The 21,120-nt window shown below is 39.7% G+C and overlaps 1 protein-coding gene across 5 annotated transcripts; it reads left to right on the forward strand.

Moving 5' to 3' along the window:
• The first annotated feature begins 1,101 nt into the window (after positions 1–1,101).
• LOC135498745 (uncharacterized) lies at positions 1,102–20,654 on the forward strand. Of its 5 annotated transcripts, XM_064789143.1 has the most exons (18): positions 1,102–1,191; positions 1,635–1,958; positions 2,540–2,654; positions 2,878–3,112; positions 3,541–3,674; positions 4,101–4,274; positions 4,553–4,648; positions 5,472–5,548; positions 5,827–6,005; positions 6,387–6,467; positions 6,952–7,023; positions 8,539–8,631; positions 8,998–9,673; positions 15,293–15,361; positions 15,681–15,749; positions 17,965–18,048; positions 18,383–18,505; positions 18,808–20,654. In XM_064789143.1, the coding sequence occupies exons 13-18, from the start codon at positions 9,665–9,667 to the stop codon at positions 18,886–18,888; spliced, it is 435 nt and encodes a 144-aa protein (XP_064645213.1). In that variant the 5' UTR covers positions 1,102–1,191; positions 1,635–1,958; positions 2,540–2,654; positions 2,878–3,112; positions 3,541–3,674; positions 4,101–4,274; positions 4,553–4,648; positions 5,472–5,548; positions 5,827–6,005; positions 6,387–6,467; positions 6,952–7,023; positions 8,539–8,631; positions 8,998–9,664; the 3' UTR covers positions 18,889–20,654. The 5 variants fall into 5 exon arrangements, with proteins under 5 accessions (XP_064645213.1, XP_064645214.1, XP_064645212.1 ...); XM_064789144.1 differs by lacking the exon at positions 2,540–2,654 and having other exon boundaries at positions 4,553–4,690; XM_064789142.1 differs by lacking the exon at positions 2,540–2,654.
• Positions 20,655–21,120: the final 466 nt, after the last annotated feature.

A 21,120-nucleotide genomic window follows, 5' to 3' on the forward strand; every position in this document is an offset into this window, starting at 1 on the left:
TATTTTTTATGGCACTAATCTGCTGCCGTAGATAATTAAGCATTTGCAGCAGGTAAGAAGAAATCTTTTTCGATACTGATCTCTTGTTATGTATGTAGCGTTGGCCTCCGTGTGTCGTGTCGGCGCATGCTTTCAGAGCCATACCAGCTGTGTGTACAAAGTGTAGGCATTCAGCGTCGTGTGCATTCCCATTGCCACATGGCCATGGGCATAGGGCTTTTCGACAAAATTGATAATTAATGATTAATTCCAAAGCATAAGAATGGCTTTTTCCTTCAGAAAATGGTCAGGCCAAGGAAAATAAGAGACTTTGCTTTTACCCTAGAAAACGGAAAGTATGTCCAAGTTGAGGTACCACTTCCTGCACCCCATATGGTAATTCCTGGTATTGACAACAGTGCTGACAATGTGCAGCCCTGTCCTACAATATCATATGAACCAGAAGGGAATCTTCTTGACATTGAACATACAGGTAATTTGCTTGACAAGAGGGGGCATGTGTTCTTTCTATTCTTAATCTAGGCTGTTTTTTTTCCATTCACTGGGATTCAGAAAGAAAAAAAATCCTCCTACTACTCCACTCATGATAATCATATTCTACTAAAAAATTGATTGTTGACACTCTAATATATGATTTTTGACCAGGTTTCAATTCTTTGTTGGATATTCCACTCCAGTATACAAACATTGAGTCCACTCGAGATACCTATCATTCGCATGTTTCACTAAAAAAATATCCATGTATTTTGACTCTGTATCCTGGCAATTTTCAAATGAAACTTAACGACCCATCCATGAATATTTTTTTCTGATTTAAACTCTACTTGATGATATACTTAATTGCCTATCATATCATCTCATCCCTCTCCCTGATTTTGTTTTAGCTCTTTCTTCATTGAATTCAAAATAAATGTTGTTCTATTGTATTTGATGAGTGTTCTGAAACACAGTATTTTTTACGCATTTATCATTAGTTTAATTGAGGCGCTCTTTATTCTGATACTTCGTCATTTGTATTTCGCGCGCTTTCCGTTGCGCGCGCTTTCTATTTCGCGTTTGCATCTCTGGTACATCACTATACGTCATTCGCCATTTTAGATTCAGAAGACGGCCCTCGCGGATTTGTCTTCTTCGTTCGTTGAAGGGTTTTGACCTTTCTATGTGTGAGAAACTGGATGAGAGCAACTCCAGGTATAAGATCAAATGTATAAGAATCCCCCTTGCCCCATCATGTTGGTCAATATTGAGTAAAGGGCTCATAAAACACACTTGAAAGTGATGGCTAGATTTGTCTCGGTCAGGTTGCACGCTGATGTGTGTATTGATACATTAGGCCTATTCTTAGGTACTGGTTCCAGGGCGAAGTCTCTTTTGTAATATTCGGGTAATATTTGTGAGTTCCCGTTATATTTTAATGCCATGCTGGTAGCTGGTAAACTGTTTGTACTGATCTTGGTTGGGAACTATGGACTTTTCATGATTGAAAGTCATAATGTGCCATGTGAGACTTCTCTGGTGACCTCGTAGATTGTCCATCTTTGTGAAGGTGGCAGCACCTGTCGGACCATGTGTTATGGGAATTGCTTATTCAATGACAAAGTGAACTTATTTTTGTATTATATTTTATTTTGCAGAAACAAAGTTTTGGAACTAACATCCAGTCGTTCTCGTTAGTAATTCCTTCGATTCGTCACAATGAGGGCACTGCACAGCCAAAGAAAAGAAGCAGATACGGTCAAGAAAAAGTTTCTCAGCTTGAGAACTGGAATGCTATTCATGATGGAATGTTCACCAGTTTCCAAGAGTCGCTTGTTCCTGGTATGAACTGTGGAGCGTGCAGTGTTCGATTGTTATCCGTGTATCGATAAGATGACTGTTATGTTGGCTTCTTTCTTTGCGGCAGCTGTGTTGAAGAAGTGCATAAACACACATTGTTTCACCAACCATACAAATGGCAGGTCAGTGTCTAATACTGTGTTTTGTGACATAATGCAACTTTTTTGCTGCATGTCAGATAACTACGTATTTGTATGGTACATTTCAGTTTCAGTAATTGTGTTTCGGGACACCAAAACAATTCAATCAATTCTTTCAGAAATGTATTGTTGTTATGCCAAATCTCAATGCTTCAGTTTTGCTGAAACAGCTATATGGTTGTTACAGTATTATTTTCAAGTTGAGGGCAAAACTGGTCGATCAATAATGCATGTAGGATGTAAATACAATGTATTTAGAAGAGAATAGTTTTTGCAGTGAAAGAAAAACCCCAACTGGTGATCAAATATTCTTTAGTTGGATTTCATGATGGCCTTACAAAGGAGACGATAAAAAACCAAAAAAGTTTTCAGGTAAAAAGGGAGGCCATTAAGGCATTTGCCCCCCTTGCTTGGTGAATTTCCATCCCCAGGACAGCAAGTTGTGGAGCGTATAGTGAAAGCCCTGGACGATGATTAGTCCATTCATGTATAAATCAATTTGGGTATGCACAGATTTGCTTGGTTGATATATCACCCTCTAATCTGAATCATTTTCTATGCAGGCTCGAACTTGGAATTCATTTGTACCCAGGGGTAGTTGTGAAAAAGTTGTCCGGAGACATACCTATTCCTGCTCTACAGCATTTATACGGCCCCTGGTCGTTGTTGATGATAAAGGTTTGCATTGAAAATTTCTCTCTTAGATACAATCTTAAATACTTGTTGTACCTTAGCTCTTTTATTCTCATTTTTTAAGAAACCAATTTCTTTCATTGTTTTCATTAATGCGTAATGCTGTTTGTAGTAACAAGCCTGTGAAGAGAACCAAAAAAGCCTAATGACTGCTTTTAGTTTGTAATTCATTCTTCCATTCATCTCGACTTATCTCATTTTGTTTCAGGACGATATCATCGATTGAATTTCCAGTTTTGCCTCTGTGAACCAGAGTCTGTTACCCTGATACTTCATCACCTGTGGCCTTCGTCTCCAAAGAAACCACGCATGTGTTTTCATTTCCACTTCATGGATTTGCTGCGGGTAATATCTTATAGTGTCTTCAAGGAACAATTCTTATCATGGACTTCTGTGAAGCGTTCGAGCACTTATACAGTCCTTATGTTCATTTTGAAGACCCGGTAAGTGGGTTGTATGTCTTTGTCATGAATTTTTTAAAGGAAAGATTGGTTACACTGAGACTCTAAGACTATGGCCAGGGAATTGATAAAAACTAAGCGGACCCACACTGACAGAAACCAATGTATCGCATTGACATTGTTTACTTCGAATACATGTATTGTATAGTATCTCAATGTCTCACTGACTCAGAAACGTTGTCGGCGACCACCCCTAGTTGTTATCTACAGGGTTTATTGTTTGTCCCTCCAATAAGATTTAATATAATCAAAATCCCTGCTGTGAAATTCACTATTTTTGCCTAATTGAATGTTGGGGGCTAGGAGCCAAAAGTAATCTTTTAATTTTAATAAAACGAATCTTTTGTATCCCCCTTTATGGCTTTAAACCAGACTTGCTGATCTTTATTGAAATTTCTCTAAATTCACAGGCAATCCAGAATATCTACAGAGTCCTGATAAATGAAAGCTTCGAGGAATACAGGGCTTTCATACACCAGTGTGAATATCTCTGTAATGTCTGCCTGATTTTGGTGATGGAACAGTGTGTCCTGCTTGTCCAATGGTAAGACTATCTGATAATTATTATTATTTGCTGTCCATTGTGTATATGCACTGTTACTGCTACTGTAGAGTTGAGGTTGACTCTTCAGCCAACAGCGTGATAATGGTTCCAATGGTGGTCCTTTAAAGACTCCATCATGGGGGCATGTTTATTGGTCAAAGATTGAATATGTTCTGGTGGCCCACCTGAACAAAATTGGCTGCAGACAAAAGATATTCAACAGAAATGACTAGGACTTGACCTGTCCTGGGTTGTCACTATGGGCCTTTGCTGACCTTTGCTGATGGGAATTTAGGTTAACAACTTGTTTCTAAGTGTAGGATTGTGATTGCAAGAAGTGTTTATAAAAAATGTTGTGTCTGTTTCGCTAAATCATATAAGTGTCCAATTTTGATAAAGTATGTTTTTGTTTTTTTTTTACTGCAGGAAGATGATTATCCAGTGATAATTTCAATGGATGGTAACTTTGGGCTTGTGCAAAAAAAGTCGTCTGGTGTCAGTTTTTCCGAGCCGAAGCATGCGGGTCACTTCTTTTCTAATCAGAGTGAGGTTGATGAGTTTGTTCAAAAACATAACGGAAACATGAAGAAAGTTGGCTACGTAAGATCGTGTTAATCAACCTATTAATTGTCAGCATCATTTTGAATGCCTTAGAAACTTATTCTCAATGTATTTGTTCGCACAATGCGCTTTCAAATAAATTACTGGCACTTAATGTTCTGATTTTATCCATTTTCATGATTCCACTTGTTAAATAGATTATGAAGTTTGCAGTTTTTTTATGTGCCACATTTATTTTCATTGTGGTTTAAAATTGGCATTTATTGAATGATAACCATTGTTTTCCATTGTACTGTTATTGCATTTTTAATCTTCAGGCTTGCAGCAATTTCAAGGGTGGAAATACTTTGAGGACAAATAGTCGATACGAAAAATTGGATGAGACAGCAGTTTTTGGTTCGGCATGTCGTCATGTAAGTGCCCGTCATTATGTTTAGCCTAAAACATGGAGAGAGGTAACGGTTTGATTTGCTGTTTTCCTCAGTCAATATGACTAAGATGTGTTGTATCAAAGTGATATTTCAAAAATATTGTCATACATGTGACTGTTCGGAAATGTTTTGCATTGTGATTTTCAAGTACGGTTTAGCTGAAAGAGTGTTTGATGTGCAACTATTTTCCCTTTATCCAATTGGCGCATAACCGTAGTGTCACGTATAAATGATCATCCTGCCTTGGAGGAGGAATACTCCCTGGAGAAAATCACCTCCAAGTGCGTGCAGAGCAAACACTGAAGAAGAAGATATTTTGACACCAATCCCTATTGACTGTTCAACCTTTAACCTTTAATAACCCAATCACTAAAACTGAAAAGTTGCTGCCTGCTGCACACGCTGTGGGTTTGTTTTGTTGCAGATAGTTGCTGTAAGAATTTCAGTAAATATTCAGTTGCAGATCGTGCCCCAGGCATAGGCCTTATTATCATATTCATCATGATCTAACTAGTTTGGCTGGCATCTATTCCAGTAATCAGTTGCTGCCTTTTTCTGTATGGTGCTTTGATAAAGCTTTATGAAGATACATCTAGTCGCAGATGAAAAACCCATTCTTCAATACAATATTTGGATAAGAATTAGCTTCTTGATTTTTAAGGTTTGCATGCAAATTATAACAACTCTTTAACTTGGAATCAAAAGTTGTTCCCATCACAGGCTAGAGATGGTTGTATCAGCTTGCATTCATGTTAGTTTGACAATTTCCTACCCTAAAAATAATTATTGTCCTTTTCATGTTCAGGTTCTGGTAGTCTTTTAGATAGGTTGTAGCTGGCAATTCCAATATTTCACTGCTATGGTCACAAGTTACCTTGTAAGGTAGGTTGTTTCACAAAGTATATTTTTTGGGAAAGTGACCATCCTTGGTCACTCAGTATATGGAAAATCATCCTGGTTGGTTGCGTAATATTTCGCATGTATCATAACAAACACACGCTCCACTGTATTTGCATTTGGTTTTGGAAGGAGTAAGTCAAGTGACATCACCCTAGCTGTGTTGTTTCAGAGTTCATTATTCTTTTACATGTGCAGACTGATTACTGAATGGGCTTTGGATCAACACCTTCAACTGACACTGCTCTTTGATTTCTTTATAGGTTAAGTACAGTCCTCGGCGAGTTGTTGGTGTTGGGTTAACAGACGGTGAGACACTGGAATGTCTGGTCCTTTTTGCGGAGTTTCTCAAAGATAACGAAAGGAATGACCCCCAGTCACAGGATAGATGTTCTTACTGATGCTATGATCTATTACACAAACAAGAAGTTCGCAAAGATCGGTATGTTTTAAACAGTTGCACAGAGTGGTATTCAGGTGGCGTTGATGGCATTTAGCCTCAATCAGAATGGGAACTTTTAGGCTGTTTTGTGGTCAGGCCATATCTAATTGGATGCATAACTGTTGACCTTAAGCTTAGCTGATAGTATAAACTTCTTCTTGGCACTGACAAGACAAAGTAATGTGCTTATCCTTCTTCATGTAGCAGTATTCAATCACTTTTCAATTGCACTGCTGAGTACTTGATTCCTCAAAATGAAAATTTGTGGTGTTCTTTGTATCCTTCTGAATACCCAAAAATATCTGTGATCAGGTACTATTATACAAGCATGTTATTGAAATTCAAAGTGTGTGCTTGGATTATATCTGTTATGATTTCAAGGTCCGTATCTGGCGTCAAAGCTGACGAAAGCCGAGGATGTAATGTCAACAACAAAACAGGAATTGAAGGCTCTCCTTGAAGGTATGTGCATTTCTCTCTTATTCCAGCAGCTGCAACACACTAAACACCATTGGCAGCATATTACAAGCCTGACTCCTTAGATCAGTTCTCAGCAGTCAGTCATCTGGGGATAATTCAAGCTTGGCATCAGTGAAACATGTCAAAGTTGATAAAGAGGGTCAAAGCATCTTTTCTCATCCCTGGCAGTTCAATCATTCATGGCTGTTCAAGTTTAGACTTTGTGTTGTGTTTGTGGATCATTATGATCAACCAAAGATAACATTCAGTAAGGCCTTTTTCCTGGGCTTACGTCTGAAGCCTTGTTTTAGCCGATGCAGTGATATGCATGCTGATGCAAAATACATTTTATGAGGGTAACCGTGAGTATTTACCAAGTGCATGCCATTACACAATCCAGACACATTGAAGCACATTTTCACAAATAGTAACGGCATGTCTGTGCACTTATTTTGTTCCAATAACAGTGTATCCTTATCTCTTTTAGTGTCAGAAAGTCAGGTAGAACTCTGGCTTGCAGAGTCACAGAATCCTGCTAGTTGTCAGCGACTGAGACGAGGTAAGACCCATTATTAATATCATTATAGGCCCCAGATCCCGTCTGGGGACTATATTGATATCACTGGAATTCTCGAAACTGTTATTTTCTTCCACCAAATTAACACATTTATTGTGGTAGTCCAGCAAAACGGCTTAATAAACCAGAAATCAATCACCCTTACACCACCAAACCCAATTCCATCTATGGACTATCGCAAAAGTATTTTAAAAATCCTGAGTATTTCGATATTTTTGAAGCATTTTTTGCTGAGATATGATACCGTCTTCTCCCAACATGCCGAAGCCGCGATTCAATCTGACATGCGCTGTGACATGCGCTGAGGCGAGACGCTGATACATTAGCATAAGCTCCGCCCCGTCATAATGACGTCATTATTCTCAATCTCAGGAGTTGGTCGAGCGATGGGGCGATGGAGGTATTATAAAGAAACCCAATTCGATTCATGGACTATCGCATTTTCAAAACTCAGAATATTTCGATGCTTTAGATGCGTTTTTATGACTCCAGCTCCTCCCTCTGGGAGCTGGAGTCAGTATTGTTTTCGCTCAGGTGTCTCGTACAATCACGTGACCTCTCCAACACTCGAATGCACTCTTTTCGTCCACGTTTTAGGCCAATCTTCGGCATGAACATGAAATCTAATAAGCGCAGTACTTAAATCAGATGTTTCTCTCGCCTTGAAAACATTCCTGGGTAAAATCCATTGAGATTAGCCGAGTTAATCTACTTTTTCCGTGCTTAAAATCTCTGCCGCTGAATTCTATAAATAGGAACTATTAACATCGCGGCAGTGTGGTTCCCATTGTGCGCCCTCCCACTTCACACCACGTCAGGAAGTTTTACGGAGAGGGAGGGCGTGCGGGAAGAAGAATGGCCAAAATGACGTCACGTTTTCCTGGCAATGCTTCTTGCCAGACCAGTCAAGCATTGGGAAAGCATCTTTAATTCAGACAACGTTAGAACTAGAAAAACGAATAATTTGCAAAAGTAAAAGCAGATTTCACCACTAACCAGTCAAATCGGAATACGACGGCGCAAAATGTTCTCGCTTTCCTCCTGCTTCCTCCTCGCTTTCCTCCTTTGACTACAGTCGAGTTTGTTACTCGGTTTCTACTCGGTTGACATGACGACTACCTGGGGACTATCAAATTTGCTACCAGCAAATTTCGGAATTCTAGTTATCATCATCATCATCATCATTATTATTAGGAAATAGCATCAGTGGGCCAGTAAAAAGTTAGGTGGAGTCCGGTGCATAAGTTTGGTTGCAATTTACCCTTTTGCCATAGTATGACATTTTGTCAATTATTTTGTAGCTCCAGTTGCTCACTGGTATCAACAAGGCCAAACACACCAAGGATGAGATATTTCAAAGTAAAAGGTCATCAGATTAAAAGTCAGTCCATTGGAAAACTGGCATCCACCGAGATGAACTACCAAGTGTGGTGGAAATTGGTTTCGTAATTCAAAACTTGCAAAACCGTAACCTCTGCAAATATACTTAAATTTCAGATCTGTCCAGCATAGGCCAGTATCTTACATTCTGTCAACAAACACAGTGTTGAGAGGGCTGCATCTCGAAATGGTAAAGAAATAATTATGCCGGTACGTAGAAACATCCATTTAACCTTTTTGTTGGCTCGCCAGTTGATGAGGCGATAAACTAGTGCATTGTCTGTTGTTTTCTTTATCTTATATCATAAACAGTGGCAAGTTTGCAGTGAATCACTTCCCTTCTGAATGTTGTAATGAACCCAAAGACCAGATGACCTTTGACTGAAAATCTAATTTCAAATATGGCACTCTTGGTGTTATTTTACATTGATAGCTTTGGACCCCATGTTGAATTCCTGGTCCTGAGTGATGAAAATTCAGCTCGATCAATTTTGGCTTTCATTTCAATGTCCATTCTTCAATCTATAGATGAATTTATAGAATTGATCTCAAATCCTTCATCCCCTCACATTACAGATGGCCAGGCTATTGCAATTAAACTGCAGAAAAACATCAGCAGAACCAATTGGCATATTAAGAAGATGGTGGAAATCTTCAACACAAAGGACATGGATGAGAGTCACTTGTTTACGAAGATGCGTTGAAGGGACATTACTTAGGCATGGAAGAAGCACCAATTGCAGGTTCTAATCATAGTGTGCCATTCTACAAGCTGTTGACTTGTTTTGCCACCACTCCCGAGCTTTTGAGGAATGGTGGTTGTTGTGAAAGATGGTCAATGTTGACTGCGTCTTTCGGAAGCAACAACAAGTTTTGTTGGCCTGTGCAACATCGGATTATCTCTCACAGGGCCAGAAGGCAATGGTAGTTGCTAAGGCAATTTCTAAAGAAGAACTTCACAATGAATTCTATGAGGCATGCTAGGGCAATGTGGAAGTGCCATTTCCTGAGCAGACATTTATTGCATCTGTCATTAACAATCATCAAAGCATCACCACTAGTGACCCTGGCCTTCCTGAGGAAGAGGTCAGTGACTTCCTTGAAAGGGCGAAGTGTTTGGGGGAAGAGCAGGAGCAGCATGGTGATGATGGGGACGATCATGAGATAGAAGAGGGATTAACTGCAGTTCAGGAGAGTGATTATTTGGATCTGATTGATCGTAGCTACAATTTTTGAGGTCTTCATGTTTAAGGTAAAAAAAAAATGTATATAAGGTAAAATGGGGTATTTGCAGCCCAGGTCTAATTGTAGCCCCCGTGGCTCTTGAGTATCACAACATAATTAGTTTTGAATTATGCAACATGTTATGTAAGAGCTTTGGCTATAAGAAGTAAACAAATCGGACACATGCACAAAAAAAGTTGGGATCGAACTTTTTACAGGTCTGAATTTTCCACACTATACAGAGCATTGATGTATTTGAAACTTGGTTCAGGTGATCAGTATTGAGTGTAGAGAATGTTGTATGCAGCATTTATGGTCATTATTACAGGTAAATTTTCAGAGACACTTCTGACCAAGGTGTATTTGTAGCCCTTTGGTTCGGGGTATTTGTAGCCCCATATAAATAGCTCAATATATCCTGTCATAAATCATGAAAATGCTAGGTTTTTAGCTCAGCTGACAAAGTCAGCGGAGCTAGTAGTATAGCTGTTCAAATGGTGTCCGTCCTGCAATCCATCCATCTAGGGACCCATCTGTGGACAAAATTGGACATTTCTGACCGGGAAGGCCTAGCCACTTCGTTGACGGTGCTAAATTAGGAGTTGCCCAAGGTGAACTCAAAAAACGAAAAATCGGCGCGATCCGACCTGTATAAAGAGAATGAGGTCATTTCGCGTTTAGATTTCTTTCCCTTTTTACCTCGGTCCACAGAGCAAATATTGTTTTCAAATGTGGCTGAATATTTTTTAATATTTTTTCATTTTTTACTTTTAATGGAATTAATATAGTTTTCACCGCCAGTTGGCGCTGCAGGCACATTGCCTGAATTTTGGCGATTTCAAATTTGGCGGTGGCTTAACTTTTTTGCAAGCAGTGCCGCTGATTGGCCGATCGATAGAAGGGTTTACTGTCGTTTCGCTACATTGCCAGTTCGCTACCAGTCGTTTCGCTACATGTGGCGGTCGTTTCGCTACATGGTAGGTCGTTTCGCTACATGGGTGGAGTCGTTTCGCTACATGGAGGACGTTTCGCTACATGGGTGGAGTCGTTTCGTTACATGGATGTAGGTAATTTCGCTACATCGTAGGTCGTTTCGCTACATGGGTGGAGTCATTATTTTTTCAAGTTTGTGCTAAACTCCGGGCTAAATATTTGTTGTGAATTTAGGGAAAAAATGCTCGAGTATACTACAATCAAGATGTACAGACCGGGGGAGCTGGCGGTACGTACCCATAAGTCTTTGCGGTAGTCTCGCGCGTACCGGATATAACCCATCAAGCTTTTCTCCTTCAGAGAAATACTGCGTTGCGCTCAAGTGCCTTATAAGGCTGTGAACAAAATTAACAAGATTCAACACAAGCAAGAGTCGCTACAGAGTCCCAGAGAAGTACAACAAATGTGTCGCCAAGATCAACGCGTTATTGAGAAAAGATAAGAGAATCGACTTAATCGAACTTAAGTCTATCCACCGGCAGTCGCAGATGAAGAGTGATGGTGTGCATCTCAACGACGACGGACAACATAGACTGGCACGAGAAATCCGGGGCGGTATCCTTAGGAGGCGCTAGGCCTTTGGTGCAGCATTGATATACGGCCCTTTTCAGGGCCCTCAAAAAAGTAAAAGAGACAAATGTGCATGGCCTACAGATATTTCTAAGCAAGTAATAAAAATAAAGAAATAAATCGTGCAATTCTGACCCTATAGAACAATATACCAACTTTTTTAGGATTTTAACAAAAAAATGGGGCCGGGCGTTTTTCGTAGGGGCGGGCGGGGACGATCACCAACTCTTTTTTTTATGTGGCCTAACCCAGGCCAGGACGACAAGAACCCCTTGCGCGCCATCAAACCGTATAAGTTTTTTTACCGGCAAACTGTGCTATAATAAATTTGTAGTCACCACCGGGAATTATAGTAGGGTAAAATAGAGTAAAAATAATGACTCCACCCATGTAGCGAAACGACCTACGATGTAGCGAAATGACCTACATCCCTGTAGCGAAACGACTCCACCCATGTAGCGAAACGTCCTCCATGTAGCGAAACGACCGTACCCATCATGTAGCGAAACGACTCCACCCATGTAGCGAAACGACCTACCATGTAGCGAAACGACCGCCACATGTAGCGAAACGACTGGTAGCGAACTGGCAATGTAGCGAAACAGCCTGATACCGATAGAAGAGATGCCACCATTTAAAAATGGCGGTAGTCGCTGCTTCAATGAAGGTGAGTGAACTTTCTCATGTTCAATCGGTTGATACTCTTTTAATCAACATGACCATGTACCTGAAATTTGTTTAGGTACTGAAAAGAGTCTATATAATTCAGATTTATCAATAGTTTTTTATAATATTCCGGAAATTTTGTGCACAAATCAGCGGAGGTTGGTGCTCGTCTCATGTCATTTTAGAGCGAGAAATTTGTTTCCGTCGATCTCTACCACTGAAAAATCGCTTGCATAGCTTCGAATTTTTGTGAAAATAAGTATCTGAACTTGGTTTCAAATAGTCTAGAGAGTTACCTTTGTGGTGATACATATGGTATGTGATAAATATTTGTGGAATTTGTGAAATTCGGTTTTCAAACGTGCCGATGATGCAAGCGATCTCGCGTGAATTTTGCAAGTCCTGATATGTCGACCGGGTGTCAAAAATCACTCACCTAAATTCAATTCAAAGATCGAAAATGACATCTGAACTTAGTTTCAAATAGCCTACGCAATTATCATTTCGGTGATATATAATGCATGCATGTAATAATTGATTAATCTACCTAAAACGCGCAATTAAAACGGCGAAAGATCGTGATAAACACTCTGCTCCAGGTTGTTAGAAAGCATGTTAGCTCTTAACATCATGCTGACATGTCATTTCATGTACATCTATCATATGTAACAACATGTCAACATGATGTTATGAGAGAAAATGCTTTCTAACAACCGGGCCCTGGTGGCGGTCGCACTAAATAACGACCGGTAGGGCCCGGCGTGTGGCGGAGAAAAAAAGGTAGCGCCCGGAGGTTGAAACGGGATTTTTATGCACTTTTAACTGTATATATATGTTGTTTAGATGTATTTCTAACAGTTCTGTAACTTTTATGACCAAGCTTGCACCCAAAGTTGGTAAAATTGATGCTTGTTTATGGACTGCGCTAGCGACCGGAGAATTCGCCGTCGGCCATTTTGGGACGGTCAACAAATCTCGCCATTTACGTTTGTTTACAATTATTTTGAAAGTCACATTAGGCCTATGACATCGTAGTATGAATTCCACTGCAGTTTCCTTACGCAGCAATGCTAATTTTTTTGGTTGGCAATCCTGTACTGTCTGTACACTGCGCTGTGCAGGCTTAGAGTATAACTCAACAGGCCCTCATGATTCATTTGATGGACACCTTATTTGATAGTACCTCATCATTAAGTCCACTAGATCCTGTTCTGTCACATGTCGTAGACGATAGACAATTTTCAAAATGTAGTACACCACTCGCTCACGGCTCACATCATGTGGGCACGGTTGGCTTTTGAGTGTTATGGTTCAGTCTGTGAGACTAATTTAAAGAGGTTACACTTTTATTTTGAATTGGAAAACAACCCCCAGGACTGACTTTTCACTGAGTGATAAGTGTGCCCTTCGAAGGTTAAGTCTCTTTCTGGATTTGCTTCCATAGATGCCTTGTTCAGGATATCATCTGACCGATGCCTGATCAAGCACAGACTGTATCCGGTGGTGTACATTTCCCCGTCTATGTCACCCTTTTTTATTCAGTCAGTGTTAATTTCTCTTCTCTTTTTTTACAGATTAACTGTTGTTGGTTATTGCAAGAGGAGTCGTTGGCACATTTCAAGTCCAGGAAAGCACTTGCTGTTCCCACATTCAGAGTAAGGTGTGCTTACTCGTTTTACTGCTTTCCATTCCTGGAGAGCGTTATCAAATATCTGCCGCAAGGCAACAAATATCTGCCGCAAGGCGCTTCAATATCTGCCGAAAGGCATCAAATATCTGCCGCACCAATAAAGTTCATTTTGTTAACCAACTCTTTATCTTCTTCATTGCCTCATAATAACGGTACCGACACACACTTGACCCTTGCCTTCACCTATCCATTTCAGCTGAGCGCCAGGCCCTTGGGCCTCTTGTTTTATTTTTATACCCGAATTATATTATTTGATCATAAATTTATCCAAATTAGATACAATGTTAAACCTTCATGTATCAGCAATGATACATTTGAGATTCCATACTAGTTAATCTAAATTTTTTTCGAAATAATGTTGATATTTTCAAAGTTACTGGTGTCTCTAGTTAAAGCCACACCATTGACTTGATAGCAGCATTTCTCATGGCACATGTACACTGGATGATTTCAAAGTTAGTTTTGGTTTTAGTGTTGGGTGTTAGTGTCAGTTTTATTCTTAATTTCTACCCCTAAAAACCTATGTCTGGATAAGACCAATTCGAGGTTTTAGTTTAACACCAACATCTGGTTTTATCTAAACACCTAAAACCTGGGCTGAAACTAAGAAGAGGTTTTATTCTGCAGGTAAACTAACACCAAGATGCCACAGAGATAAAACCTTGGAAAAACCAAACACGCATGTGTTTCGGGTGTTTCCCTATTGAAACCGCTTCCGATCTATATAAATTTGGTCTTCTTCTTTCACGTCCATCATCATTCCTATCAGCGTTCAAAATACCAGCAACTACTTCTTGAAATGGTACGAACAACATGATTTTTTTTTCTGAACACCAACACCAACTTTGAAATCCACTTGGTGTTAATGCCTAAGGTGTTAGTTTTATTGGTAATACAAAATGCACTACAAATCTTCCAAATATAACACCGAGCTGGGATTAAGATCAGACCTTGGTGTTCCAATTGGTTTCAGTGTGAAACTAAAACCTAATTTGAAATAGGATAATCTAAAACTGAGTGTCAAAACTAACACCAGAACTGATTTCATTTCTGGTGTTGTGGAGAGTTTTAGTTTTAGTCCCGGTGTTAGTTTTTGACACTAAAACCGTCCCTTAGTTTTAAGCTTAAACCGGACATAATGCTAAAACCAACGAACACCGACTTTGAAAAAGGATGAAACTAAAACCCGCTTCATTTCAATGCTGGTTTAATCAAGGGTTTTAGTGTTCCATTTAGTTTTAAAACTAAATCTAAAAACTGACTTTGAAATCACCCATTGTATTACAATTTAGTGGTGCCAGCTATAATAGGGGTCGATACATGACTCATAACTGAAACTAAAGTTTTTAATGGCGCACGACAAGACCGTCAGCAAATTCAGAATGTCACAAGCTGTTGTCTGACACAAGGTGTAATGTACAACAGAGATGATAAATAGAACTTTTACCCCAGTTTAAAATCAGTCTGATTTGAGACGATTAAAAATTTTTGGTAAATGATTGCATCAAAAAATCACCTACGTGTTCAACAAATATTGATTTATTTCAGCAAAATCTCGTCGTCAACCTAGATTTTGATAATATTGAAAGCTTAAAATGTATAAGTAAAAAGTATCAATTTTCAATGCCAATTCTTTTAATCGATGGAGGTTTTTTCAGTTGAACAAGAGATCCAGTTATGGTAGTGGTAGGTCATGGTAATCAATCTTTTTGTCTTTTTGCACTACAGGATCAAGTTGCTAGCTGTTCTTTTCAAGGTGGCAGCCTTCTGGACAATGAAAGTACTCGGAAACCTACTGTGAGTATCTGTATTTTCAAAAGCTAGTAAAGGTTGTGGCCATACTCTGCTGCTAAGGGTTTTTTTAAATCAGGTTAGATTTATAAATTTTCAAATGAATGAAGGAACCACTAATGTAGATCTTTATTGTAGTAAAAAAAACCCCTAAAAAGCAGAATTTTTTGTGCACATTGAAACATGGAAAACATGGATTGCAAAGATTTCCGAAAGGTGTGGATTTCCTTATGCTCTGTTGACCTACCAAACTCAATTAGTCAGTTCATCAAAAGTGTTGACATGATATATGAATTAATAAGAGCATGTTGATATATGCTTTTAGGCACCTGTTGCTGATTCTTCTCATCAGGATGACTGCAGACAAGATACTGAAACACAGGAACAGTTAAATGTACCTAAGTGTAAATTTCTTAGAATGAAAGACTTGGTAATAATCAGGGGCCTGATTCACAAAGCACTCTTAGATTTCCGATCTTAGATCACTCTAAGAGCACTCATAGGGTGAACTTACGTGAAAGGTTAGGGAACCCTAAGTGTTATTCATGAAGCTATCTAAGAATTATCTAAGCAATTGCTTACGCAAAGTGAATGAATAAGTCCTGAGTGAACACACGTAGCTTGCTATAGCAAACTTTAAAACGTCTCTCGTAATGAAAGGGTAAGGTATTTTAGCTCATTGCATTGCATGTTTATACACAATCGTGACAGATGGCCTAAGGGTTTGCATGGCAGTACAGAAGACTTCTATGTGGCATTCCAACGGCGTTTCCCAATTACAATGGCCTAAAAACGACCTAGAAAAACCAATTTCTCTATGAAAGAAATAGACAAACTCACTGACCTGATGCAACAGCATAACGAAGTGATTTCATGCAAATTCAGATTTGATTACTTTGTGTTACATGAACTTTGGTGTGTTATGAAACTTAAAATACCGCGCGCCCAGGGAGCACAGGGAGAGCAGACTTGAGAGTGACGCCGAGAAAGCAGAACGTGATTGAGAGCAAACGAAAAAGCTCGCAACGTTGAGACGGAGCCCCGGAGTTAGGCTGGGTACAAGGAAGCCAGCTCAGTGCTGAGGCCGAGTGCCGCCAACGGTTGAAACGAAATAGTATGCTGTACGAGAAAGAATGGTTCGGGAGTGTCACGAGACGTCCACGAGGGAACCGAATGTAGCTGCACGTGCACGAATGATTCTGGAATCTACGAGGCGTGTCTAGCCTGTATACTGATGTTACTCAATATTCTGAACTTAGCGCCGAAATCTAGCTAGTATCGAAGTCTGCTCCCTTTCGCGAAACGCAATAATGTCGACACGCGCTGAAACTCATTCTGAAGTGACTCTTGAATAGAATTCCTGTACATATTTTGTATCAAACTTATATTTTTTTACATTTAAAACCAGTCTCGTTCAGTTTCTTCATTCACAGAAGTGTCGCATCTTGCATAGAACCAACAACCCACTTGAACTCACAGGGGGAGTTCGTAACAATTACAAGAAGATATGTTCTATTGCACCATGCATCCGGATGAGAGAAGAAGTGGAAGGACTTGAAGCAAAAGGCAAAAAAAGGGGTATGACGAAATGAAAAAGAGGCAGGTGACAGGAAATGTTCCATTTTCTGATGACGGCGAGAATGGTGGTGATGAGAATGCTAATGGTTTAAACGATACAGAAGAAAAAATCATTGGCTTGCTGAGTGTAGATCTTGTGTGTGGCCTTGAAGGTGGGGTAGATACTGCGGGTAAAAATGCTACTACCGAAAACACAGGGAAAATACGTAAAGTAAGTAAGCGTGTTCATACATACGTCAATAGGCCTATGAAAAGGCTTTAGCTATTCTCTATCATTACCAAGAGCAATAAATGGTCTGGCTCTGAAGGCTAGCTAAATATTTTTTTCCGAGAATATGAGGGCGGCGTGAATTTGATATGTTGCTTGGTTCATCATGGGGGAGGGAGTTGGGTCCGCCCGATAAAAAATACTAACATTAAGTTTGACATGTGTTGATTATTCTGCGTCGCTCGCTGTAGAAACTCTCAATAATACGTTCCTGGGCATCCGGCTGAGGGAATGAAACGAATTGCTGTGCCTTTCTCACCAGTGCCGAAAACAACCCTTGAGACATTAGGTTGGCTGATGTGACTGGCATCACCGTTACATCACCGATACATCCTGTACCGTTTGAACAAATCGACATCGTCATATTCATCAAGAGGGTGCAACCGATCCCGAAAACCCGTTCCCGACGGAGAGGTCGTCTGACGTCTTCTTCAGCAAATATTACAGCCGCCATTCTAGCGCGCGTTGCCTTACCAAATGCCCTAAGTGTACACTAAGATGGGTCCGGTACCTCACGTAGAGTTACGATTACACTATGTATTTGCGTAATTTTAAGGGTCTTTTGTGAATACCACTTAACTCCTTAAGTGTTATCTAAGGGTATGTTACGGGCCCGTAAGTCCTTAAGAGTGCTTTGTGAATCAGGCCCCAGGACAGAGATGTCCTTGACATTATTTCTAACGGTTTATGAACTGTATGAAAATCTGAACAATTGCCAAACATTATTACATCTACAAACTAATGACGATGATCGCATTTTCAGGGAGCTGTAGTGTCAACAAGTTCACCAAATAAGAGTCATTGTGCTGCTAGCGCATATACACAAGCATGGATATCAAAATTTGCCGTAAGTACATGTATTTTTATCAAGAAAGCATGTAACTAGATGAAATTCAATTTGAGGTCGTTAGAGTAAATAACAACTTAAAGTGGTGTATGTCTCCTTCAATAACTAAGATGATGGCATTGACGAGTTCGACGCCAATAATAGATGCAATGATGATGAGGTTTTGCTGTTCAAACAAATTTGTTGTGGCATTTAGTACATGAAATATGGTATTTAAATCCCGAAAAACATAGAGGCCAAATGAAACATTTGGTGAAGACAACGATCAAAGTTCTGGCTAAGTTATGTATGACATGAACACAATTGTTCTCATGAGTATCTTCTTTTATTACAGTCACACGGTGCGCCTACTGGTAGTTCAACTCTTACAAAAGAAGCCATAACTGTTCAAACAAGGAAGTTATGTCTGCAAAGTTCCACAGAGAGAAGGTCACCAGAAAAATGTCTGTCACAAGAAGTAAGTTCACAGAGTTGGCTTTGTTAAAAAAAACTTGAGTTTAAACACAGCGTTATAACAACTTCCAACAAATCAGTATAGATTCAAATGCAAGATGCATTTATTACTATTTGCACATCATCAGGCTGGACCAGTTACAGTGCTGTGGCCTAAGTGGGGATTAGCAGGTTGAAACCTCACCATACAGGAGCACCCCTAATACTTTACATGTATGTCTGCTTTGGGCAATGCTAGAGAGATTTTGGACACTGGTTGAGCAGAGCCTGGGTGTTGTGGTTACAGCTGCTCCTTTGCCTTTTCAGAGTTCCAAATTAAGACAACTGAGAAGTGACTACGAAAAGCTTGAAGACAAGTGTGACAGGCTAAAAGATGAACTTGTGTAGACAGACAGGCGCTATAAATACTTATATGAACAGTACAACAACGTGCAATTCATGGTCTCAGTGCGGAATGAACGACACAAAATTTGTACCCACTTTCGAATGGCGGAGCAAGTGTCGTCATATGTTGCCAAGCAGGTTGAAGAGAGTGTTTTTAGCAACATCTTTTTCAATCTAGACTTTGACATAGACAACGTCATTGTCCCTATCATCAATGTAAAGCTGATGAAAGTATTAAAAGTTGGAGACACTTGCCAAATATACAAAGCCGCCTGCCACTCTGTCAATAGGTTCGCTACTAAAGCAATACAGTGATGAGAACTTTGTATCCGTTGTCAACCGTGTGTTTCAGGTGCTGTCCTGTATTAATGCCACATTTACCCCATTCCCAATTTGAGTGTACTATGAGGATATTAAACCGGCATTGGTGACTTCACTCCACCACATTACGGGGACAGTATATAGCTTAAACTTAAAGGACTGTTTTTTGGATTTTTCCTTCCCATTTAAGTGGGAGGGGATGGGTGAAAGCAATGGTCACATTTGGCTTTCACCTCCGTCACCTCTTCGAAAGACGGTTTTTGCACAACAACTTGAAGGCTGATAATGTTGTGCTGGATGCAAACGAGAAGGGCATAGATGTCATTCTGTGCAGTTGGAAAAATTCTTGTAAAATCGAATCTGGCCGAATTCTCACGGAGAAGCAAACAAAAAAGCTGGCGGACAATATTGTGTCCCAGAGGTTTTGCACAGAGAGAAGCCATTTTCAATTGCAAGTAACATTTATGCATTCGGTTGTCTTGGAATCTTGGTTGTGAAATATTGTAGGGCATATGAAATCACGGATTACAATTTACAAGTTGTGGAAAGATTCTGTCTGAAATGTGCGAGTCCAAGATCTGCAGCAAGGCCAGATGTTGAGCTGTTCAACGAATACCTCGAATCATTTGACATGTAATAATGTGTGACTCTAACTGAAAAGACAGTACATTCCTCTGACATTGGCGGATGGTATTTTGGAGAACTTTGTTTTCCACCTGGAGGATCTATCTTAACTGAGAATACTTGGCCTGCAAGGTCACATACAATTTACCAACTGTATGACGAGTTTGGGTCTTAACCCTTTAGCTCCTGCGGGTCTACAAATTTTTTTCCAGCATCTCCCTGAAGATTTCCAGGTATTCCTATAGTGTATAGACTTTTGGCAAAAGAGATACAAAATGTTGAAAATGAAGTACTACCAGTTATTTTGAAGCTAACAATCATACCTACAATATGATATCATTAATTTTTCATTTTAACCCCCTGGTATCGACAGGATTAACCCTCTCAGGAATTTAGTGAAAATTCATAAAAAGGCCCTGTAGTAAACAACAGAATCATAAGAAGTTCCTACCTAATCAAAAAAATCCATAAAGAAACCCAAATGTACGATAATCCAACCTAATATCGATCGAAAAACACAACCCGGCATACTCCTGTACATGAATACATGAATGGTTTGATATGAAGTTATGGTTTGACCATGTCACATTTGTTGGTCAAGTTGGACCATGAGAATTGCGAAATTAAAACACCTACAAAAATTTCCAGGGTGTGGTTTTATTTGCTGAATTGACATGTAGACGATGGATATCTTTTTACCGGTGAATACTAGTTGTATGTTGTTATTATCAATATGTCTGGCCTTCCTAGTTGGTCACAAGTTGTCATATTGACTTGTCTAGTTCGAAGTGTTCTGTTCAATAAAAACACTTGAATTCACTTGAGTCATATGTTGTGTTTTCCTTTAAATTTTATTACACAGTGGCGAGTATTGATACTTTCAATTATAGCCTACAGTGGAAACCAACACAGACCAGAGCTACAAGGAGAATGGCATGCCAAATCAAAGAAGGGAATCTTTCTGTGTTCGCTTGCTACCACACTGTGACCAAAAACCGGAAATTACAACAGCTTTTTTAGGTGACGAGGTGCATTTTGGAGGACAATCGGGACAATGTTGAGACTAGTCCACGGTCTGTCTGGCTTTGGAAGAAGTCTTCTATTTCCGATACATTGTACCAATTATTTGGGAAATTACACTGTAAATTTTGTCTAGTCTCAGCTTGTGGAAAATTTTACAGAAGAGGGTGTGTCTGTAGGAGAAAAGCCTAGATGTGCACAAGTGATGCGTCTACACAAGTGGATTTTAGTGGAAACACCCTCAACTGACACTTTCACATTGGCACCTGC

This window comes from Lineus longissimus, chromosome 14, assembly GCF_910592395.1.
Source record: "Lineus longissimus chromosome 14, tnLinLong1.2, whole genome shotgun sequence".
In the NCBI taxonomy this organism is placed as follows: Eukaryota; Metazoa; Nemertea; class Pilidiophora; order Heteronemertea; family Lineidae; genus Lineus; species Lineus longissimus.